At 68.2% G+C, this 22,770-nt stretch overlaps 4 protein-coding genes across 4 annotated transcripts in view; 1 reads left to right on the top strand and 3 right to left on the bottom strand.

Moving 5' to 3' along the window:
* Positions 1–3,506, top strand: part of GPSM1 (G protein signaling modulator 1) — a 21,754-nt gene extending 18,248 nt beyond the window's left edge. Inside the window, exons 12-14 of the mRNA XM_077753160.1 lie at positions 84–240; positions 571–779; positions 1,728–3,506. Coding sequence (XP_077609286.1) covers positions 84–240; positions 571–779; positions 1,728–1,934 — 573 coding nt within the window. The 3' untranslated portion in view covers positions 1,935–3,506. The remainder of the gene's footprint in view (positions 1–83; positions 241–570; positions 780–1,727) is intronic.
* A 2,111-nt stretch (positions 3,507–5,617) lies between these two features.
* DNLZ (DNL-type zinc finger) lies at positions 5,618–7,577 on the bottom strand. Its single transcript, XM_077753149.1, has 4 exons — positions 7,558–7,577; positions 7,188–7,473; positions 6,656–6,795; positions 5,618–5,872 (listed from the first exon to the last, which is right to left on the bottom strand). The coding sequence occupies exons 1-4, from the start codon at positions 7,575–7,577 to the stop codon at positions 5,704–5,706; spliced, it is 615 nt and encodes a 204-aa protein (XP_077609275.1). The 3' UTR covers positions 5,618–5,703.
* CARD9 (caspase recruitment domain family member 9) lies at positions 7,364–14,970 on the bottom strand. The gene is made up of 12 exons (XM_077752984.1): positions 14,884–14,970; positions 13,638–13,854; positions 13,397–13,533; positions 12,683–12,987; positions 12,430–12,609; positions 12,125–12,268; positions 11,847–11,972; positions 10,246–10,437; positions 9,805–9,846; positions 9,559–9,604; positions 8,238–8,314; positions 7,364–7,796 (listed from the first exon to the last, which is right to left on the bottom strand). The coding sequence occupies exons 2-12, from the start codon at positions 13,820–13,822 to the stop codon at positions 7,644–7,646; spliced, it is 1,587 nt and encodes a 528-aa protein (XP_077609110.1). The 5' UTR covers positions 13,823–13,854; positions 14,884–14,970; the 3' UTR covers positions 7,364–7,643.
* A 1,623-nt stretch (positions 14,971–16,593) lies between these two features.
* SNAPC4 (small nuclear RNA activating complex polypeptide 4) overlaps positions 16,594–22,770 on the bottom strand; it is a 19,648-nt gene continuing 13,471 nt past the window's right edge. The window contains 8 exon segments of the mRNA XM_077753137.1: positions 16,594–16,796; positions 17,689–17,813; positions 18,765–20,384; positions 20,387–20,418; positions 21,003–21,030; positions 21,616–21,726; positions 22,142–22,212; positions 22,605–22,770. Of these exon segments, the coding sequence (XP_077609263.1) occupies positions 17,697–17,813; positions 18,765–20,384; positions 20,387–20,418; positions 21,003–21,030; positions 21,616–21,726; positions 22,142–22,212; positions 22,605–22,770 (2,145 nt within the window). The 3' untranslated portion in view covers positions 16,594–16,796; positions 17,689–17,696.

The raw sequence follows: 22,770 nt of genomic DNA, 5'->3' as shown, positions 1-22,770 counted from the left end.
GAGGGTCCCAGCCGTGTCCCAGGCTGAGCGGCTGGGGTCGGGGGGCCAGGCCAGAGCCGGCGCTGACTGCCCCTGCCCCCCAGAGCGTCCCTCGGGCCCCGTCCTCTGACGAGGAGTGCTTCTTCGACCTGCTGAGCAAGTTCCAGAGCAGCCGCATGGACGACCAGCGCTGTCCCCTGGAGGAGGGTCAGCCTGGCGCTGCCGAGGCCACCGCCGCCCCCAGCCTGGAGGACAGGGTCGGTGAGTGCCCCCNGGCCAGCTGCAAAAGTGCCTCTTGTCACCGTGAGCCCCTCAGCCCCCGCTCGACCGGGGCTGCACCCCGGGAAGCGTGCCCTCATCCCCGCCCCCCGGAACACCGTGTCAGCGCATCTCCGTCTCCGAGCGGGCGAGGGAAGCGAGGCTTTCCTCCCCGCACCTCCTAGAAGCCCCCGGAGGCGGGTGTGGGGCTGACAGCAGAGGCAGCTGGGGGCAGCCGGGGAGCCCCGCGTGCCCAGGAGTGCGGTGGGCAGGGCCGGGCTCAGGCCTGACCCACCTCGCCGGGTCCCCGTCCCCGCGCCTTGTCCCCCACAGCCCGGCCCTCGCTGACGGCCTCCCCACAGACGGAGGAGTTCTTCGACCTCATCGCCAGCTCGCAGAGCCGCCGGCTGGACGACCAGCGCGCCAGCGTGGGCAGCCTGCCCGGCCTGCGCATCACCCACAACAACCTGGGCCACCTGCGTGCCGACGGGGACCCACAGGAGCCCGGGGACGAGTTCTTCAACATGCTCGTCAAGTGCCAGGTGGGCCTGCGGTCGGGGGAGGCTGGGGGTGCTCGCGCACCTGCCCCCCCCAGCCCCGAGGTTGCACAGGGTCCCTCTGCCCTCGTCTCTGGCGGGGGCCCCTCCCACTGCGAGCGGGCTCTGGTCCTTCCACCTCGGGCTGGATTGGAACCGAGTGTCTGTGAGCGCTCAGACCTGAGGCCCCTCCTGGGACCCCCCGAAGGCCACCCCGGACATCCTCAGCTAGACGCCCCTCACAGTACAGAAGCTGTAGCTGGGGGGGCACCGGGTCCCCGAGCCCCGGTGGGGAGGGCAGGAGGGCTCTCACCATTGTGGGGTCCGGTCACCTGCCCGGTGTCAGGAACCCCATGACATGGCTGCAGGAAGGGCAGCCGTGTGGCCCGTGGGCCGGTGCGGTTTCCAGATGTGACGTTCATTCCCACAGAGCAGAGGAAAGCGTGGCCCCAGGCGAGTCCGAAAAGCCTCAAAACCGGCCCCTACAGAGAACCCCCGAGCCCCCCGCCCATATGCCCGCACGCTCCAACTGCTGCCCCGGCTGCCGGCCTTTCTGTTCCAGACCCTCCAGAGAAGCCCAAATGCCTCCTCGGCCCCACACCAGCCCCAGCCCCTCTGCACATCGGGCGCCAGGAGCCCCTGGTCCTGCCCCCGGGGCTTCTGAACGCCCCACTGTCGGGGGCCCCGGGAGCCCCCTGCCCCGAGTCTGGTGGGTGTGCTCAGTCGTCTCCCCCTGGGTGGCCTGGGGAGAGGCTCCTTGCTCCTGGGACCAGACGGTACAGGTGCACAGAGTGCGGCCCGAGGCGGCCTCATTGGCCCCCCTGAGCCGGCCTTGCTGCTGAGCAGCCCCTGCCTGGGAACGGTCCCCGAGACCACCGACCGCTGGCCCGGCTGCTAGGACGGGCCCTCCGAGGCCTGGGGAGGCCGCCAACCGCCGCGTCTGTGTCTGCCCAGTCCTCCAGGATCGACGACCAGCGCTGCCCGCCTCCTGACGTGCTGCCCCGCGGCCCCACCATGCCTGACGAGGACTTCTTCAGCCTCATCCAGAGGGTGCAGGCCAAGCGGATGGACGAGCAGCGGGTGGACCTCGCCGGGAGCCCGGAGCAGGAGGCGGGTGGGAGACCCGAGCTGCCGCAGCAGTGCCAGCCTGGCACCAGCTAAGGCCTCACCCCTGTGGCCAGGCTGGCCCCATCCCCGCTCCTAGCCTCCGGGCGGGGGAGGGGGACAGGGGCAAGGCTCACAGTCATCTGTCCAGAAGCCCCTTCCTCTGCAGGCCGTGGCTGAGCACAGGCTCAGAGTCCTCCGGCCCTTTCCACTGTGGCAGATGCTGGGCTCGCAGCCCCCACATCGGCCCCTCCCAGGGTGGCGGCCTCAGGCTAGGGCTGCCCTGGCGGGTGGGTGTGCTCCTGTCCCAGAGCAGCGCCCGGGTGGTACACGGCCTCCTGCGGGGCTGCCCGCCCTCTCCCTGCCCCAGGCCAGCCCTCTCCCCGCCCGCCCTCTCCCTGCCCCAGGCCTGACCCTCTCCCTGCCCCAGGCCGGCCCTCTCCCCGCCCGCCTTCTCCCTGCCCCAGGCCTGACCCTCTCCCTGCCCCAGGCCTGGTCTGCAGTTTGTTGGGTCCAAACCCTCCCTGGCCTCCCCCCGCCCTGCCCAGCTCCGTCCTGCCTGGCAAATGTGAAGACCCTGTTGCCTCCCTTCGGCCCCCAAGGCCGTCCTGGAGTCTCTTCTGTGGGGCCCACCGGTGACATGGACGTTTCTGTCCTCCCAGGGGTGGCCCCAGGGATGACGGGGCAGACGTGTTCGCCCCCGTCTCAGCCTCTCGGCCACAGGGAGGGCCCCCTCCTGGCCCATCGGCCCTCGCACTTCCCTCGGGCTGGAGGAGGTGCTAGGTGGTTTCCGAAAGCCTGGAGCCTGATGAGGGCTTGGAGGAGGGCCAGGTGCCCCCACGCAGAGCCGCTGGGCCCTGATNCCCCCCCCCCCCCCCCAGCAGCCACCCAGTCCTGGGCAGGCAGGGGAGTGGGTGGGTGGGGATGGGCTGGGACACCCCTCATCTCCAAGCTCCGAAGCCTGGGACAGAGCGGGCCTGGTTCTGGATTGCCAGCCGTGGCGAGGTCGGGACCTGGACCACAGCAGGGCGGAGGCCCGCAGCGGAAGCTGGGGGTGCAGCTCGGCCCGACCCCGGGCGCCCAGATGAACACCCAGCCCACACTGCGCCCTAAGCTGGGAAGATGACACCACTGCCTTCTCTGGGGCGGGTCCGGCCCCACATACCCAGGCCCGGCCACGGGACCGTGTAGGAGACAGGTCCCGCAGAGGGGTGTGGCCGTCGCTGTGGTGCAGGCCCCCGCCCGGGCTCACCGCCAGCCCCTCTGCAGAGCCCCTGGCTCCTCACCACAGCCCCATGGCCCAAGGGTGCGAGGTGGCCGTGTCCGCCTCAGCCGATGCCCCAGCTGGGCTCCTCCGTCTTTCTCCGAGGCCCTCCCGGCACGGGGAGGCCACCCCGCAACACGGCCTGGGGGCCCTGGGCTCTGTGCAACGATGCTCTGAAGGGTGTGGGTGGGAGCCCGGGTCGGGGGTCCGATGCCGGAACATGGGCCCCTCGGGCCCCCACATACTTGAATGTACAAGTGTATTTATCGCTCACACGTGTTTGCCCTGTCGTCAGTGGGTCCTTTCCAGCCCAAGAGGTACATTGTTTTTTGTTTTTCCCAAAAATATAAAGTCTGCCAAGTGAATGCTGTCCGCGTCAGGATTACTGCTAAGGGCGCGGGGATGCTGGTCCTTTGGGAGTCCTCAGGGGACTGACCTTACCTGGGGAAGCAAGGCCACCGCGGGGCGACCAGCGGCAGTGACAGCCAGCAGCCGCGATGGCGCCAGCCGGCCAGCGGGCGGCAGGCCGATCCCGCCGTCCTGCACGCCGGGAGGGGCCGTTTCTGTCCTAAGTGGACAACGTCACCCCTAGTCCAGCCACACACCTGCCTTTCCAGCGCCGAGGCCCCACCCACTGCAGGGCTGTGGCTCACCCGTCCAGGACCTGCTCAGGGCCACGGAGTGAGGGGGGTGGGGAGTGCTGGCCGGTGAGTGCAGTGCGACGGTCTGTGGGGGTGACAACCCCTGCCCAACAGCTGTCATAAGGCGCTGTGTCCCCAGGAAGGGAGAAGCTGGGTTCTGGAACCGGGGGAGCCAGGAGAGGCCTCACTCACCAAACTCCCAGTGACCCGCTCCACGTGCCCCACCCCGCGCCCAACCTCTGGAGGCCTGACAGCGGGGCCAGGGGTGGGGGCTCAGGGGACTCTAGAGGGTGAGGGGGCACGGTCGGAGCCGCAGGATGCCGTCAGGACCTGCTATGGCGGCCACCATGGAGGCGCCCACAGGGGCCCCGGGGGGCTGCCAGGAACACGTGCTCTGAGAAGGCTCTGCGGTCAAATAACACGGGTGCCACGCTGTCTCCCGGCGGCTCACACGCTAAAGGCTCCAAGGGCTCTGGCTTCCCTTCTCTGGCAACGCAGGAAGCTTGAGGGGCTCTGGGAGAAGGGGCCGCCCCTGGCTGGCTGGTACCTGGCCATGGGGTGCACTCGGGGGTGAGTCCTTTCCTACCTCCAGGCCCAACCCCAGGAGCGGCACGCCTCCAGGGGTGGCAGGGCCCGCAGATCAAGCATTAGAATACAGGAAACAGAAGGTACGATCCACTCATAGGCCCCAAACCCAGGTCTCAGTTTCCCCATCTGTGAAGGGAGGGACTGGCCCGGGCCACCCTCCTATGTCTAGCTCTGCACTGTCACGTCCAGCCGGCTCCCTGGGCCTCCCCGAGTTTGGTCTCCAGCCTCTGGGGACAGGGAGCAGCCGGGCCCAGGCCCAGCGCCGCCTCCTGGTGCCTGCGTGGAGGGTCAGGAGGCCGGCAGCCCCACAAAGGGCACGGGTGGCCCTGCGGGGGATAATAGGTGGTTGTTTGCCGTGGGAAAGACAGGGGGTAATCGAGTCAGAGCGCAAGCTGCCAACGCCCCGGAGAACAATGACAAAGCTCAGGGCGCTGACGGGGGGCAGAGTGAGGAGCTCGGATCCTGCCAGGATCGCAGCTGGGGATTAGCGGTGAAGGTCACGCTTCTGGAAGTAAACGTGCTTCGATTCCAAGAGGGCAGTCAAACAAGGCTGGGAGACAAATGGCACCTGAACGTGGGGCACACGGCCCCTGCCCGTCAGACAGCAGCCGACACCCCCACCCCCTCGCCCACCCGGCTCTGCCGTGGCCACAGCGAGCGGCCGGATTTGCTGACTTCGCTTGGCCAGCAGCCAAGGCTCAGGGCTGAGGTCGGCGCTGGCGCCCGGGCGCCGTCCAGGTGTCAGGGGACGGCAGGCAGCATGGGGGGAAGGAGGGGCTGTAGGGCCTTGCTGTGTCTGGCCAGAGCGACAGGACCTTGGGGTGCTGACCCCCCTGGGAAGACCAGTGGCTGATCGGCCGTCCCTTCTCGGCTTCCCCCAGACCCAGCAGGACCAGAGCCCCAGGTCGGAGCCACCCCATGCCTGTCCCGAATCCTGTCTTCCTGTCCTTTCACCTGACAGGGTGTCACCATTAACGTCTTCATCTTCTGCTGGGAAGGCAGAGGCTCCGAGGCTCAAAGGGACCCTGCCCGGAGCCACCCGGCCACGGGCCAGAGGGGCTCAGCCTCCCCGCTGGCCGCTTCCCACACGGACGCCGCTGGAGGCCGGGTCGTCTGTGCAGGGGCCAGGGGAGGGCCAGGGGCCTGCAGCCGTGGAAGGCCCTGGCCAGCAGCACCCGGCTGGGGTTCCTGGGAGTCATTCTGACTCCGGAACCAGGGATACCAAGAAGGCCCTGGGGCCCATCGTGTCCAAGTGACGTCTGTTTATTGATAGAAAACAGGCAGGTCCGGGCGGGGCCAGGGCTGAAGCATCTTCCTGAAGCCAGAGGCAGGGTCAGCTGGGCTCTGACTTGCCAGGGTAAGTGGGATCCTGGTCCTCACTCCTTTCCGGAGCAGCAGTGGATTTGGGGTTCCCTGCAGCCTCTAAAACCAGCTCTAGGGCCCCGTCGCCAGCCACTCGGCACACCTTCTCCCCTCTGGCCGCCAGGATTTCCTCAATATTCCTGAGAGAGGAGGGGGCACTGTGACACCGCAGGCCCCGAGCCCGTCCTGTACCTTGGTCCTTCGGGGCACCTCAGGGCCAGGCTCGAGCCAGGGCCATGGGACGCCTGCTGGTGCGGCAGCAAGGCCCCTGCGCCTGGCCCTGAGGACCCTCGAGAGCCCCCAGAGGCAGCCGCGATGACCATCCCGTTCGCGAGTAGGGCACTTGCTCAGAAGCCAAACTGAAGTGCCCAGGGCCACCGGTACTGACCGCCGCCCCCCCAGTGCTCTCCAGGGAGGGGCCCACACTGCCTCCCAGACGCCTCCAAGTCTGGTGTGACTGACCAGTGACTGGCCAGCCAGCGTGGCAGGGAAGGAGCCGGGACCCTGCCCGGGAGCAAGCACTGTGCAGGGTAAGGAAGGAGCCACAGGATGAAAGGGAGTCACAGCTGCGAGAGTCATCTAGTCTGACCCCTCACTTCAGGGGGTGCCGGAAGCCCTGATACGAAACTGGGTCTTGCAGACCCCAAACGCCGCCGGTGAGGGCAGAGGTCAGGCAGTGAAGCAGAACCGAAGTGGGCGGGTCTATGGCGGGGGAGTTACCGAGTACAAGTCAGTCCCTCCTGGGGGACAACTTAGGCTGAAGTTACACCTGTCGTTCACCTGAAACTCAAACTTGCACTGACAAGGCTGGGGAGGTGGACGGGAAGGGCGCCCCAGGGAAAGGCGGGATGGGGCTCCTGACCCACCGGGCCAGCCCTGGCACGCAGGCCTATGTCCCCCAACCCCGGCCCAGGCGGCCTCACCTCTTCCCATCCAGGTCTGAGAACCAGCCCAGGTTGTCGGCGATGATGTGGTGATTCTGGCAGCCGGGGCAGGTCACAATGACCACGCCCTGGTGATAGGCTAGCTTGGAGATGCGCTTGGAGGACCGAGTCCCACAGACCTGGGGGAGANAAAACCCCACCCATCTCCCGGAAAGGCCACGCCCCCGGGAATAACCCCACCCATCTCCCGGAAAGGCCACGCCCCTGGAAGTAACCCCACCCATCTCCCGGAAAGGCCACGCCCCCCGGAATAACCCCATCCCTCCGCACAGACCCAGCTCTCCCCCAAAAGGCCACGCCCCCGGAGTAGCCCCACCCCTCTCCCAGAAAGGCCCCGCCCCTGGGAAATAACTCCACCCCTCCGCGCAGGCCCACCCGTCTCCCGGAAAGGACCGCCCCCCTGGGCAGCCCTGCTGCTCCATGCTGTGGTGCTGCGGGCACAGGGCACCTGTACCCGCCGCGCCAGGCAGCACCAGATGCAGACCCGGTCTTGCACCCGTTGCGCGCTCACCTTGCAAGTGTAGACAAGCTGGTAGTGCGAAGGCACGGACCCCGGCTCCGAGCTCAAGCGCCGCCAGCCCCAGACGCAGACGCCGGCCCGCCTTCTCCCCGCGGCCTCCGGGCCTGCCCCGCGCCCCCACAGCCACCTCAGGCTGGGTCCCCGGGGCCGCGTGCGGCTTNGCCCTGGCCGTGCGGCCGCCATCTTGGAAGCGGGCACGCGACGGAAGCGGCCCTTTTCGGTTTCCGTCGGCCGACTGTACTCTGCTGCCCCCTGGAGGCGGGAGGTGCGCGCGCAGCTAGGAGGTACACGCGGGAGCGAAGCCACCAGAGGCGGCGCTGCAGGGACAGCGCTCTTTTATTTACGGAACTGCGTTTCTGACACTGCGGCGCGCGTCTGCATCGCACCGACAGCACGCCTGCGCAGTCGCGGTGCGCCGGCGCCCCGTCCTCCTCGCGCGCCCGGCCGCTAGGAGCCCTCCGTGTCGGTGTTGTCGCTGCCCGTGGTGTTCTCCCAGTCCGCCTCCCCCTGCCGTGAGCCGTGCTGCAGCTTCCTGAGGGCGCGCTTCCTGCGGGGGCGAGCGAGTGTCCGCAGGGCCGCGGCGCCCCCGCCCCAGCCTGCCTTNGGGGGAGGGGCGGGGCTCAGGCTCCCCGGGACCCTGCCCCGCCCCTGCGACCCCAAGCCCCCGTCCAGCTCAGCGCTCGCGTGGGCGAGTGCGGTGTAGACCGGGGACACAGAGCCAGCCTGGCCGGGCTCCAAGCCGGCGTCCCTTCCACGACAGTGCCCACGGCCGACTGCTCCCACCCAGCGCGCGGCACAGGAGACAGGCTTTCCGCGGCTGCCACGCCCTGGCCCAAGCCGGTTGCTCCGTCCGCGAAGGGGGGGGGGACTCGGCTTCCTGTTCCCAACAGTGCAACCCAAGAGCCCACTGGGCAGAGAGAGACCCCTGCGATCGCCCCCAGGCGTCCAGGTTGAGCGGTCACCCTCCCTGGGCTCCGTCACACTGAAGCCATGTCAGGGGCACCCTAGGGCCGCAGACCCCCCCCCCCCCGGCAGCCTTACGTTGGGGGTCAGTGGAAGCGGCTCCTCCTGCAGAGCCTCAAAGGGCTGCTGTGGACCGTCCCTGTGGGCGGGGCCACCTGGAATGGAGAGTTAGGCCTGTGGGTCCTACCCAGCTGCTGGGACCATGCTTAGCACGGTCAACACCCAGCCACCTGCTCACCCCTGCTGCTGCTGGGCCAGTCCCGCACCACCTCCTGGGTCCTCACTTGGACCCCGAGAGGCGTCCCATTGTGTAGACGAGGGGACTGGGGCTCAGAGATGTCACTCATCACTCCTGACTCCCTCTAGGCAAGCAGAGGCCGCTGGAAGCCCACCAGGCACTGCCCCACCATCCAACTCTGCTTCTCCTGGGCTGGGGCTGGGGCACTGCAGCAACTGGGAACAGAACATTCCAGGCTGCCAGGTCCCCTCAGAATTCATCAGGGCCCGGACAGGCCCAGGGCTCAGGACCCTGGAACAGAAGGTGCTCTGATGGGCTGCCTCCCCTAATTGGCCATGATGAGAGACTGGACGTCCAGCCTCAGCAACATCACAGGGGGGAGGCCAGACTCTGATCTCTCCCTGGGGCTGGCACCTTTCCCTCCTCGGCCTCTGACCCTGAAGCTTGTCCTGCCTCTTTCAAGGGACCATGCCACCCCTGGGTTGAGGCCTGGGCCTCCTCCTAACGCTCACTGCCTGCTAGGTCCTGACCGCCTGTCCCCACGGACTGACTCTGTGGCCTGAAGCTCAGGCCTCCAGGCAGCGGTAGGCTGCCCGGCTCCCTCACTTCTGCACTGGCTGTTCCCCTTTTGCCTTCCTTGGAAGCCGGTGGCAGGCCTGATGCAGAGGACAGCTGTCGAGGTGGCCCCTCCCCACTTCCCCTCTGACAGCCACATTCAGAGTGAGCCCCTCCACCCCTCCTCACCCCTCCAGGCCATCTCCCCGCTGCCCCTGTGCCCGGGCCCTCAGATGGCCCACCTTCCCCACTCTGTTTGCACCTCCTACGCTGGAGTTCCCCTGCCCCCTGCCCCCTGCCCGGGAAGATGCGGGGAGAGCAGGATGCCTCCACTCTGCATTCCTGGACCTGGAGTGGGGTCCGATGGAGGGACGCACTCTCAACATCGGAGATGGGCATGGGCCCTGCACACAGGCTCTTGTCTGCTCGCTGGGGAGCCTGGAGGGTTCCTCGTCCCTCCGAGCCTCAATGTCCCCAGCTGTAAGGTGGGCTTGTGAAGGATCAGTGGACGGGGCTGTGCGTGCCCGGGGTCAGGACTGGTGCCAACTCAGGGCGATGAGGAGACCTTGGCCAGACTCGTCCGTGAGAGTCCGCTCCCCTCCTCACCTTTGTCTGACAGCTGGGCGGCCTCCAGGTCCGGGGGGAGCGAGAGCTTCCAGGGAGAGAGACGGGCATCCAGTTAGAAGGTCCCCCTCCCGGGGCCCGCCTCCCCTGCCGTGCCGGTCCTCAGCGACCTGGCAGGAAGGGGCCCCTGCCCTGCTAAGGCAGGAGGAGAGCGGCTGGCCCGGCTCCCACAGGGGACTGGTTTGGCAGGGGCTGCGGCCTGGGGCCCACCCTGAGGGTCACACTCACATCCTGGGAGTTCCTGGGTGAGCTGTCCTCCAGGTCAGAGCTCTGTGGTCACAGAGGAGCCGGTCAGCAGGTTGTGGGGAGACCCTGTCACCCCCAGGCACGGGGCAGCGTGGGGCATGGTGAGGGGCCCCAGGCCAGCCCCCGTCCTCCAGGGAAGACCTTCTCCAGGCCACGGCGGGCTCGGGCCCCTGCCCAACACCTCTCCCTCCCCATCCTGCCACCAAGAGTAGCCTGCCAGGCCCTGAGCTGTGCCACGTCCTGCACCCCCCAGGAGGAGGGGGCTCGGGAAGGCCGGGGATGTGGGCCGTCCGCGGCCCTTCCTCTGGGCCCCGGTGTCTCTGGAGACACGCCTGCCCCTGAGGGCCACTGCCCTGGGTCCCGCTGCGGCTGCAGCTCTGCCCAGCGGGCGCTACGCCGGTCCCCAGCCTCCAGGAGACCCACCAGGACGAGCGTCTCCAGCTGCTGCCGCTTGAGCCTGCCCTCCAGGGCCAGCAGCTGGCCCTCGCGCTGGAACAGCTGCAGCTGCAGCTCGTCGGCCTTCTCCGCCAGCTCGCGGACCTGCTTCCGCAGCGCGTCCTTCTCCTGGAGGCTCCGCGAGTGCTGTGCGTGCAGCTCCTCCCGCGTGGCGATGGCCTGTGGGGATGGAGCGGGGCAGGCGCTGGGAGACCCCAGTCCCGCCCCCGCCAGTCAGCCCACGCGGGTTATGCTTGCGGGATGGCAAGTGGAGGGCTCCAAAGAGGCGCACCTGCAGCCCCCACCTGGGAACAGTCCCTGCCAGCCCCGTGCCCTCCGCGACTCCCCCGAGCGCGCGTCCGGCACATGCTTCTGCCCCTCGCGCGGCTTCCACCGGTTTGCTATCCAGGGCACGACTGTCAGCGGCTGTGTAACGTGCTGTATTGCGCCCGACCCTCCGGGGCACACGCCGCACGTACAAACGCGCCAAGGCCAGACCGCGCCTGAGGACACAGCTCTGACCCACCCCGTGGCGGCCAGCCAGGAGCGTGCCCCACACCCACAGTGACGGGCCGGGGGCGCCAGTGGAGTCACGGCCGGCCTGCTGCCTGTAGCAACAGTCCAGGAGGCTAAGCCACATTCCCTGGAACGGCCGGCCCCCACAGCCAGCACTTGGTGGGTCACTGAGAACCGCCTGCATTTCCCTCCCCGCGTCCAACTTAGGACCAACCCCGAGAGAATCCGTCCCCAGCCTCTGGTGGCTGCAGAGCCGTCCCCTCCCGTCCCCTGCTCCGGCAGCCCTGCTGTGAGCTGGGCTCCCCCGCCTCCCACAGTGTCCGCCCCGAGCACCACTGTCCTCCCCACGGGACACGCCTCCAGACCTGCGGCCGCAGGGTTAGGGGCTCCCGAGAGAGGGGGCCAGTCACCCTCCAGAATGTCACCGGAACACCGAGTGTAGCTGATTAGAAAGGACCCCCGGTGATGGGATGGGAAGGTGGTGGGAGGCAGTGACGGGGACACAGCCCCACGTGGACTTGCGCATCTCTGGTCCCCAGAAGCGCGGCCACCTAAGGCGCCCACGGTTTTTTACGTTATTTGCCAATCACGATAATTTCTGTTTTTAAGACAAAAATGAAACTATACGTATGTCGTACAAAATCTGAAGGTACAACTGCCGCGGAGAACGGGGTTCCGGCAGCCGGCTGGGGTGGGAGGGGTGTCACCTCGCTGCTGTTCACATTTTTCAACAAGCGCAAACTGGTTTTGTCATTTAAAAGCACTCGACGTCGGGGCGCCTGGGTGGCTCAGTCGGTTAGGTATCCAGCTCTTGATCTCAGCTCAGGTCACGATCTCATGGTTCATGAGTTTGAGCCCCGCACGGAGCTCTGTGCTGATGGCACGGAGCCTGCTTGGGAGTCTCCTTCTCTCCCTGTCTGCTCCTGCCCCACTCACGCTCTCTCAAAATAAGCAATAAAAAANAAAAAAAAAAAAAACCACTCCCACAACTGCCCTCCCCCAGAGGCTCCTGCCCTGGAGGCCACAGGACCTGGGAGCGGCCCTGTCACGCTCTCTAGGAAAGAGGCACCCACCTGGTCCCTCTCGACGGCCACCTCCTCCATCTGCTGCAGGATGGCCTCGATGCGGTCCTTGTACATCTTGCAGTCCTTCCGCAGGGCCAGGCACTGCAGCTCGAACATCTCTTTCTCCTCCATGCACTACGGGAGCCAGCCGCTAGCGCCCACCGCCCGGCCCGGCCCCCGGTCAGCCCCCGCTGGCTCCCTGCTGGCCCTCAGCTTCCGGACCAGCCTGGGGTGGCGGGCCAGGNTGTGCAGCTGAGCGGGGGCCCCCAGCCCACTCAGCCGCGTACCCGGGTGCGCAGGGCCTCGCCCTGTCGCAGATTCTTGCGCAGGGACAGGATGGCGCTGGCTTTCTCCTGCTGCTCTCGTAGCGCCTGCCTCCAGTCCTCCTCCAGCACCTGGATGTACGGGCTGCTCTTGTCCGGCTCTCCTTCCTGGGGCAGTGAAGGGGGGGCAGTGGCCAGGCTTCAGGGGCCCTGCCCTCCGCACCGGGGTGCTGCCGGGCCCCACCCCCCGGGGCCCCCCATCTGCCTGGGACCCCAGTTCCCACGCGTGCCCCCCACCCTCCCCGGGCCGCAGCTCCTGCGCGCCGCACCTGCGTGGCGGCCTCCAGCTCCTGCACGCGCGCCTGCAGCAAGGCCTTCTCCTGCTGCAGCTCCCACAGCAGCTCCTGGCTGGGCCGCTGCTCCATGGCGTGCCGCAGCTTCAGCGTGTGCCTGCGCTCCACCCGGCAGTCGTCCTCGGCCTTCATGAGGCTGTGCTTGAGCCTCTCGATCTGCGGGGAGACGCTGTCAGCCCGCCGGCCGCATGGCGCCTGGGACCGCCCTCCAGCCGCGGGCGCCGGGCACCTCCAGCTGCAGGTCGCGGGTCCGCATGAGCGCAGCGCCCTTCTCCTCGCTCTGGCGGGCTAGGCGCATGGCCAGCTCGTAGTTCTCGTCCTTGCAGCGCTTGAGCTCGCGGCTGCCCGCCTCCAGCTCCTCCTTGAGCCGCTGCACGCGCTCCTGGTGCTTGCGCAGCAGGCTGTCCTTCACCCGCAGCTCCTTGATGAGGTCGTCCTTGGAGCTCAGCAGCTGCGTCAGGTCCTGCACCTTCCTCTGCAGCTTCAGCACCTCGCTCATCAGCAGCTGCGTCAGGCCCGACTCCCCGGACGCGTCTGCAGACGGCGGCATCAGAGGGCCGCCTGGCCTGCCGCACCACCTCCTGGCCCCCGGGGCTTGAGGACCAGCCACCAGCCCCCCTGCCCCCAGCTCCGGGGACACACAGGCCCAGCCAAGGGGCCACCCCAAGGCGCTGGTGCTCCCGGTGGGGGAAGCAGGCTGAGGTCCTGACTGCCCTCCCCGCCCTGTCCCCAGCCTGCCCCCAGGAAAGCAGGCGCTGGGCTCTGGCAGGGTCAGAGGGGCTCCGCCCACCCCCAGCTCGGCTCTGCCTTTCCTCCACAAGTGAGAAGGAGCAGGGCGGAGCCTCGAGGCTGGCACTCCCGTGTGCCCCTCACACTTCCTGTCCTCAGTCTAGGCCCCAGAAGACCGGCCACTGGGCCTGCCAGTGGGGCCCCCTGGCCTCACCGATGATCATGGAGAAGACGCGGGTGGGCTCCTTGCCCGTGACCTTCTTGTAGAGCTGCGGGTAGTAGAGCTCCAGGCTCTCGAGGAAGGCCACGTAGCCCTTGTGGCCGGTGCGCTGCAGGATGTCCAGGAGCACNGCCGCCCGCCCCGCCCCGCCCGGAAGCGCCACAGCCCCCAGCAGATGGGGCGGGAGGTGGGTGCTGGGGGGGGGGCACGCTCCCGGCGGAGGAGGCGGCACTGACCCACTTTCCGCTTGCGGATGACCAGGTTGGGGTCACTGAGCACCTGCTCCTCGTCATCGGGGTTCAGCACCTTGCACTGCCGCAGGTAGGGTGTGATGCGTGAGGGGTCGATGACGGAGATAAGCTTCACGCGGAAGCTCTCCAGGACGCTCCAACACTCGTCCTCGTTCTCGTAGTCCGACATGGCGGTGGCTCAGCTGTGCTCCGGGTGGCTCCCTGGAGGAGGTGTCCGGGATGCCAGCTCACCCAGGGCAGTGCTCCCCAGCCTCCCCCCGGCTCCTGGGCTCTCTCCCCGCGGCACGCTGACGACTGTGGGGGAGATGTGGAGGCGTCCAGGGGGCTGGTGGTGGCCAGCAACCCCCACGCCCTGCTCTGGGCTCTGTGCCCCCCACGCGCCCGGGCAGGGCCTCCCTGGCAGGTGTGGCGAGGGAGCCGCCCACGCCAGGCCGTGCTGTGCGGGACTTCCTCCTTCCCAGACGCGGCGCCCGCTCAGGCCTGGCCTCACCGCCTCCTCTCCTTCCGGTGGCCGGCTGGTGATGCAACAGCGGGGCTCGGGAAGGGTGAGTGAGGCCACCCACGGGAGACGGGCCGGCTGCGGCACCCGCGGCCGGCCCCACGGCCACTCTGGCACTCTCGCAGGCTCCCAGGGCCCGGCACCTGCCACCTGTGGGCTCCTCTCCCTCTCGAGGCGGCCAGCTCCTGGCCACGCCTCACAAGAGGGCCACCCGTGCTGGGACCACCTGCCGCTGCTCCCTCTCTTCAGGAGGCGGGGACCACTCTTCAGGCCTGGGCCACAACAGGGGTGGCCACGTGGTCGTGCCCTTCTCTGGGTGGTGGGGACAGAGACCCTGACCCGCCGCCAGACAGCCCTCTGCCGGTGTGGGAACCACAGTCCCAGACACGGGTGACAGCAGGCAGCGTCTGGGGAAGGGCTTCTCGGACGTCCCACGGCCCTCAGTCACCCCGTCTGGCCAGCAGCAGACACCGGCAACTCAGGGGACAGTCCTTGGGACACGAGGCGCTCCCTGCCTTTCGCGCCCAAAACCCACGGGTCCCACACCTGGCCCCTGCTGTGAGCCCCCTTGTGATGAGCAAACAGGTTCCAGGTGGCCGTGAGGGGGGGCAGGGCACCTGGCGCTCTCCTGGGCTGCGTGCCCCAGGACCCCGCTCCCTGCCCCAGGAACCCTGAGCAGAGCTGGGCGTCTTCCCGGCCCCCTTCAGAAAGGGGGGGCAGAGCAGCCTTACCTCAGGGTCCTTGAGGGGTCCTGCACAGGGGGGCGCCGACCAGCACGACGCGACAGACAGGAGCGCCGCTGGCAGCCCGGGAGGAAAGCGCGCACTTCCTGCTGGTGCCGGGTAGCTCCACGGGGCCCGGGCAGGTCCTCCCTGAGGGAGCCGGTCTCTCTGATTCGCCCGCCTGGCACCCGGGAGGCGGGGCGCAGGGAAGTGGAAGTCCCGGAGGGGCCTGAGGCCCGGCCCTGGCACCACGACGTGCGAGTGTGGGCAAGGGCCTCCCGGGGCTGGGTGAGGCCAGTCCACCAGCTGGGCTGCCCTGGCCTGGACCCAAGCTCAGCGGGCTTCTCCAGAAGGGGCCGGCCGGGTGCAGGCGGGGATCCGAGGGCACCGGGCCTGACTCTGGGATCTCGGCCCGTGCCGGGCCGGCACGTGCCTTGGTCACACGAGGGCCGAAGCGGAGTGTCCAAAGAGGGCATACGGGCCTCGCCTGCCCCACGCGGCCACCAGCCCAGGCTACAGCTAGTGCGCCCCCTCCCTCGCTGCTGTCCCCACTCTGCAGCCTCTACCATGACACGTGGACCGTGACATGGCCCCCAAGGCCACTCCCCACAGAACAGTTTCAGAAGGGCTGATGAGCAGCCAGCAGAGCCCGGGCCGGCGGCCAGGACAGCCAGCCCTCCGTGGCCTCCGCCCCTCGGCTGTGCCGGGAAGCCCCAGGCCGAGGCCTCACCCGTGCAGCTGTACCGGTTGAACCGAGATGCCGCTGCTGGGCTGAGGCAATAGCTAAGGAGGCCGGACGGGCAGGGCAGGTCCTGACCAGCGCTCCCTGCCCCACCTCCTCCGCGCAGCTGCCTCTCGCCTGACCGGCTCCCTGCCTGTCTGCTCTCCAGCCTCTGTCCCTGAGCCCCCGGCGGCCGGGGGTCCTGGCACAAGCCGGCACTGCTGAGCGGGGTGGCAGCCGGCCCCTCCTTGCAGGTCTCCGGGAGGCCGGGGGGGGGGGCAGCCAGTCCCGGGGAAAGGGGTCCTGCTCCCCTACTTTGTAACACGAGGCTGAGGAAGGCATTTCCCACATGGTGGGGGTTTGTGAGAACTAAATATTAAAAATATCACACTCTCCGTATCAGATGTAAGTTAGAAATCAGTAACAAAAAGCTAACTGGAAAACCCCTAAATATTTGAAAATTGAAACCTCTAGATAGTCCACAGGTCAAAAGAAGTCCCAAGGAGAAGTAGAAATAAACTGAGACAGTACTGACCACAAATCAAAAAATGAAAGCAGGCACATGATGCCGCCCCCCACAGGGCGCCAGGGACGCCCCGCAGGAGGTGTGCAGGGGGAGGCCACGGCACGCGGTGTGCACAGGACGGAGCCCCTGGAGAACTGAGCGTCCTTCAGAGATGCGGACGCTGCTGGGCCTGGACTCCTGCCAGGAAGCGGCCACACGGGAGGAAGGTGGCGCCGGGCCGGCGTGCGGTGTGGCCCGTGGGCAGCCAGGCTGCTGGGGATCCCGGGCACCCACCTGGCAGAGGCAGAGCTCACGGCAGGCCCCTCGGCCCAAAGGCCACAAACGCATCTCGTGGAGATGGCAAAACCCCCACACGCTGAGGGGGCTCCTCAGACCCCAGGGCCCAGCCGGCCGGCCCCCCATGGCCAGGGGAGACCCCACCCTTCCACACACCGCCCAGTCTCAGGGCAAGACCACGAGAGCCGGGGGCCGATTTTTAATAAAAAAATAAGCCACTTTATTCCTTCAAACACCCCAGTCTGTGCATGAGGACCAGCCCAGGCCCCGCAGCCGCGCAGCCACTGCTGGCAGAGCCTTCCCCGACCTCCAGCTGCTTCTGGCTGCTTCCTCCCGCAGGCTCAGTGGCGGGCCCTCTGGGCAGGCGGGCTCACCAGGGTGCCGCACGGCTCCCACCTCCTGGAACACAGAAGTGCCCTGGTCGGGGGGAGGGCGCCGTAGGACACGGGCCCCAAGTGGCAGCACCGGCTCCTCTGAGGGCACGGCAGAACGAAGTGTCCGCGGGGGCCGTGCTGAGGGCAGGCCCCAGAAGGGGGGGCTCCGGCGGGTACCCCCCCCACCAGCATCCCCTCGGTGCACCCATCTGCCCTAACCCAGGACCCAGAGCCTCTCGGGGCACGACCCCCACTGTGCTCAGAGGAGCTGAGACTGGGGACCTGGATGTCCTTCCCTGTATCTGGCGTTCACACCAGAAACTCAACTAGTCCGTGCTGAGGACTTACTAAGTACCCGCCGCCTGGGCACTGGGGACCCACCCACAGAAACGGTACTAGTCTTATGGGCTCGTGGTCACGCTATGCAAATATGTGCATAGGCCACGTCGGATGTAGTAGACGGTGCCGTCAAGACACACGGACATGGGGACAGCAGGACAACAGTCAAGGACACCTCCGAGGAGTCCACCACCGAACAGACCCGACTGGAAGAAGGGAACCAACCTTACAAATAAAAGAGCAGTGCAAAGGCCCTGAGGCTCACGTGGGCTAGCAAGAAGGAAGCACCAGAGCCCAGGATGTGGAACCCAGTGGAAGAGGGGTGTCACCAGGGGAGGGGAATTAGACGGCCCCCTCCCGAAAGAGCCTCCACAACCCCAGCTCCGCCCCGAAGGCCTGCATACACCTCCCCCCGCCCCAACCCCGCCTAACATCATCACACTTGGTATGAGCTCCTAAGGACCAGCCCGCTCGGCCTTTGGAAAGCTGTTGGCTCCCACGTGCCCAGAGCAGAGCCGCGGGGAAGGCCTGTCTCTTCCAGGTGCGGGGCCACCTGCAGCCGACCCCCCACCACTTACCCTGCCGCTCACAGCAGCCTCCTCCTCTTCCGGGCATGCCAGGAGCGCCGGGTTCTGAGCACATCAAGGTGGTCAGAACTGTGTAGGCAGGAAGAGGCAGAGCCCTCCCCAGGGTCTGGGGCTCCCTGAAACAAAACCCAGGCAGGGACAAGTGACCCCCAGCCAGGACAGGCAGGGAAAGCGACGGCAGCAGAGTACGCCAGGGCAGGAGCCGTGTCCGGACACCCCGGACGCCAGGGACAGGCAGCTCCCCAAACCTGTCCTGTGGCATAGAGACACTACAGACTGGGCCTGGTGACACAGCCACATGTGCAGGGGCCACACGTGGGCTATGTCCCCCCCCGACCCCCAGCAATGCCAGAGAGGCAGCCCTGTGTCATGGCCCTCCCGGCCAGGCCAGCAGGGCAGGGGGCCTGGAGAGCCCGCCTGCGGGACGGGGAGGGAGGCAGCCCTTCCCTGCACAGCCCCGGCCCCGCCCCCGCTGTCTGGACAGCGCAGAGGTCAGCTCCAGCTGGGGCAGCCACTGCAGGCGACCCCACGATCTCCCTGACTCGGCACAAAACAAGGTGGGCCGGCTCTCCTGCTTGGCCACAGAACATACGCAGACACCCTCCCGCGTGGTTAGATCAGGTTTCTTGTCAGGAAACAAGAAAAGCGGTTTTGCCTCCACAGCCCAGAAAACTCTCCTGAGGCAGACGGTGCCAGAGCAGACAGCGGGAAGGACCTTGGGGTCCCCGGACGTGCAGGGGCGCCCGTGCTGAGCTGGCAGCCGCCAGCGGGAGCCTGTGTGCGCGTGTACTTGTGTGTGTGTGTCCGTGCGACACACGAGCCGGAGCCCGCCTGCTCAATGCTCCCGCACGGCTGCACGGCTGCACGGCCAGGGTGGAGGCCCCAGGGGAGGCCGAGGGGCTTCGTGAGTGGAGAGGTTCCTTCCTCTCCTGTTTTCCACACCGGCCGCGAGGGAGGCCACATCCGCACAGACAGAGCCCAGTCAGCTTCCTCCTCAGCAACCAGCCACAACTCCCGCCCGCGCTGCTCCAGGCACCCACAGCCGTGGCCTCGGGGAGGCTGCCTACCTGCATGGGGGTGGTGGCCGCCGGCCCTACCCAAGGGCGGCTCGTGGAGCAGCCGTCAGTGAGCTCCGGCTCCCCCAGGCCCAGGTCGTCCTCGCTCTCAGAGTCAGCCTTCGCGGCTATGGACAGGGTGGTGGGGACGCCGTCGGGGGACAGGGTGGCCAGGAGCGCGGGGAGGGTGAAGGCCGCCAGGAACCGGGCCTTGAGCAGCAGGTAGGCCGGGCTGTCCCGGAGCCGCCCCCGCACCTGTCCCAGCGAGGCGTGCAGGGCTCCAGCGCCCCCCGGCACGAGGCGGGCAGCTTTGTGCTCCAAGGCCGCCTTCTCAAGCAAGAGCGCAGACAGGGCCCGCAGGCTGCACAGGGCGGGGGGCTGGTACGGCAGCCTGCTCCCCAGCGGGGGCACACGCACCCCACGCCGTCCCCTCAGCCACTCTCGCACGACCTCCTCACTCTCCTGGGACAGGAGGTCCAAGTGCAGGGCGCCCCTCTCAGGCCCAGGTCGGCGTGGGGGTGGCCTCTCCAGGCCCAGAGGCTCTCTGAGTCCCTCTGGCCCCGAGGGGGACCCTGCTGTCCCTCCTGGGCCACTGCCAGGGCCGGTGCCACCTCGCAGAGGCGGCTGGCTGGGGCCGGGGGGCTTTGCTTCAGGGTGGCCAGCCAGCAGTGTGGCCTGGGCAGGTGTCGCAGACACAGCTGTGTCCCCGGCCACTTGGGCTTCTCCAGGGAAGGAGAGCCCCCCAGGGCCGTGGGCCCCATCGCTGTCCACTTCCACAGAACCTTGGGACCGGCAAGGGATTGGAGGGCCTGGCGGGTCTGTCCTGCAGCGAGGGTCTGAGTCTGTGTCCCCATTGGCTGGGGGCTGCCAGGGGTGGCTTGGCCCGGGGAGCCTGGGGCCCTGGCCCATCTGCATCCCAGGCAGGGAGGGTGGGAAAGCCACTGACAGTCCTTTGGGGTCAGAGGTCCCTGTTGGCCCACGAAGGCCCACCACAGCGGGCACGGGGAGCAGCCCCTGAGCTGTGAGCACCCAGGTGACAGGCAGAGGGGTGCCGGCCGCCGTGTGCGGCCCACCCTCACGCGTGCCCACAGCTGGCCCTGGGCTGACAGGCTGCACAGGCAGCTGAGTGGGGCTGAGGGCTGCAGGGAGAAAGGGTGGTGCTTCTGGCAAGCCCTGCTTCCGGGACGTGGCAGGGGCCTGAGACTGGCCCAGGCCACCTCGCTGGCCGTTCACAGGGACCTGGCCGGGGCCCAGAGCCGACAGCCGGGAGGCAGCAGGGGCAGCGTCTGTGGAGGCCGGGGCGCCGGCCAAGACTGGCAAGATGGAGGGCCTTCCGTTGTCGGCCGAGGCCCGAGCACCTGAAGCTCGCAGCCCCGTTGCTGCAGGGGCGCCGGGCAGCACCGAGGCTGTGACAGCCAGGCCCGGAGCCGAGGGGCCGTGGGGGGCTCCCGGGAGACGGGGCTGGAGCAGCAGCGGGGAGGCGAGCAGCAGCTGGGGCGGGAGAGCCACGGCGCCCTGGGCGGCCTTCCTGGCCCGGGCCTCCCGCAGCCGCTTCTCTCGGAGCAGCTCCGAGACCGTCTTGGGCTTGGGCCGGGGGCCACACGGAGCTGGCGGGGGCGCCCGCAGGCCGGGNGTTCTCGGGCCGGCGCGCTCCGGGAGCCGGGGCCTGCGGGGCAGACAGAACACGCGTGCTGACGAGGGCCACGCGTGCGGATGGGAAACGGGCGCTCCCTCGGGAGGGCGCTGGCGGAGGGCAGGGGGCTGCTGGGACTGCGGAGCAGGGGCATGGCGTCCGAGCTCCCGCTGCGGCCAGGGTGCTGGGTGGGCGGCAACAGGCCTGTCAAGTACGGGGCAGCACTGTGCCCCAGATGGTTTTGGAACAAAGACCGCTGGCCGCCTCTCATGGTCTCCCAGGACCCCAGACCCTCACAGGGCGCCACTGGCACGGGGAGACTGGTGGCGGCAGAGGCCCTGCCAGATGCCCGGGGCCAGAGGCGCCCCCACAGCCCCTGAGTCTGCCATGCGCAGGGAAGCCCAGGGGCGGCTGGTGCTCTGGGGGGAGGAGCCCGAGGGGCTGTCTCTGAGGCCTCCCACCAGCCACACCCTCATCCCTGCCACGGCCTTCAGACGAGACCTATCACTGGGGCCACAGCTGTGCTCTCAGAGCCCGAAATTCAACACCTACAGCAAGTCTGTCCCTTTCCCGCTGCACAAGACAGCGAGACAGGGACGGAGACAGACAGACGATACCTGCGGTGCTCCGGGTGTGCGACGGTACCTGAAAACGAAAGGTGAGCGCCTCAGGGAAGTCCCTGGCCGCCCTGGGTGAGCTCATCACGCCGGGGGGTGGGGCTGTGGGATTTGAGGGAGAAACAGGAGCCTGGCCATCCAGGCAGAAGGCGCCGGGGCCCGGGCAGAGCACCAAGGGGCTGATCTGGTCATTCTGTCATCCCCTCCAGCTGTGACCGGGCTCAGGGACATGATCGCTCCTGGGAGCCCCCACGCCTGGCATCCCACCCCAGCAGGGCCAATGCCCAGGGCAGCCCACACCGAAGGGCTCGGAGGCCTCCTCACAGGAGTGGGGGGCGCGGGGCGGTGGGAGGGGCACGTGCAGTGGACGCAGGCAGGCGCAAGTGCCCCCCGGGTCCCCAGCAGGTGGGCAGACGCCTCCGGGGAGAGATCCCTGGGCGAGGGGCGAGGGGCCAGGCAGGGCCAGCAGAGGCCCCGCCTCTAGGGCACCCGGGACGGCCCGTCCCGGAGGGGCTGGCGTCACCTACTCCCCGGCTGCACGCGTGCTGTCCGTCCCCCCCGGCACTAGCCCTGCCCGGTGAGCCCGTGTCCAGTGCTCACCCCTATTTCTCACCGGTAGGAGCCCAGGCACTGGGTCCCGAGGGCCGGGCTGCAGCAAGGCAGGGGGCTGGGCCTTCCTCTCTCGAACGACCTCCATGCAGCCGGCTGTGTCGATCTGGAACAGCTAAGGGACGAGTGGGACACGTACGTGACCTACACACGACGAGAGCCTGTCCCCTTTCCCCACCAAGGACCGAACAAGGTGCCTGTGACGAACGCAGGCAACTGCAGAGCCCGGCTGCCCAGAAGCCTGGGGGCACAGGAGCAGCACTCCCTCCTCCGCCTGGGCCTCGGGGCCCTGCGCCTCCCTTCACACCCGGGGGCTCCCAGCACTGCCAGGCCTGGGGGCGGGGCGGCACTGCGCCGGGGATGCTTTTCCACACCGACCTGCCTGCTCAATGTCGCAGACCCACTGAAAGACCCTTTCCAAGGGCCCAGAAGTTCAGAAAGTCAGACTTTAAGAAGCAAATCCATAAACGTCACCACTTCGCCCAACGAAAACCGAGCACGAGACGAGGAAGCTGGGAGGAGCTTCTCACCTGGATGAAGAGGGTGAACACCGGGGTGCTGGCCAGGCGCGCGTCCTGAAGCTGCTTCCTGACGCCATCGGCTGAGGAGACACCACGGCTCTGGCTACCGAGGCCCCTCTCTGAGGGCCCCCAGGACCCCAGTCTGCTCTGTCCGTCTGCTGCTGCACTCAGCCAGAAGGACAGGGACCAGAGGGCAGGCCAGGCCTGACCGGCCCTCCTGAGCCGAGAGTCCCCACCCCCAAAACCACCAGCTTCTGGGTCTGAAGAGACCCTTGCCGAGGCCTGAACGGCTGGTCACTTTGCAAACAGTCCCACGTGCCCGTCAGGTCGGAGACAAAACCCAAGCAGCCCTCCACGGGGGGGCATGTGTGTCTCCTTCTGTGCCCCCCCCCCCCCGGCAGGGTCACCCCTCACTGCCCTGTCTCTCCCCAACCCGGGACCCACAGGAGGCTCCCGAGGGCCCCAGCAGTACCTTGGGTGTGCGGCACGGCACGCCTCCGGGCAGCGCTGGGCAGGACAAGGTCGCCCACCCACGGGCTCACGGCCGTCAGGAGCTGGCGCTCCAGGAGCCTCCGCTGCAGCGAGTGTCCCCGGCCCCGCTGCCTGCTCCCCATGGGCCTATGCCACAGCGGCGGGAC

This window comes from Crocuta crocuta, unplaced genomic scaffold, assembly GCF_008692635.1.
Source record: "Crocuta crocuta isolate KB4526 unplaced genomic scaffold, BGI_CrCroc_1.0 scaffold971, whole genome shotgun sequence".
Taxonomy (NCBI): domain Eukaryota; kingdom Metazoa; phylum Chordata; class Mammalia; order Carnivora; family Hyaenidae; genus Crocuta; species Crocuta crocuta.
Note: the sequence above shows the minus strand (reverse complement) of the source record. Positions and strands in the feature narration are given on the sequence as shown.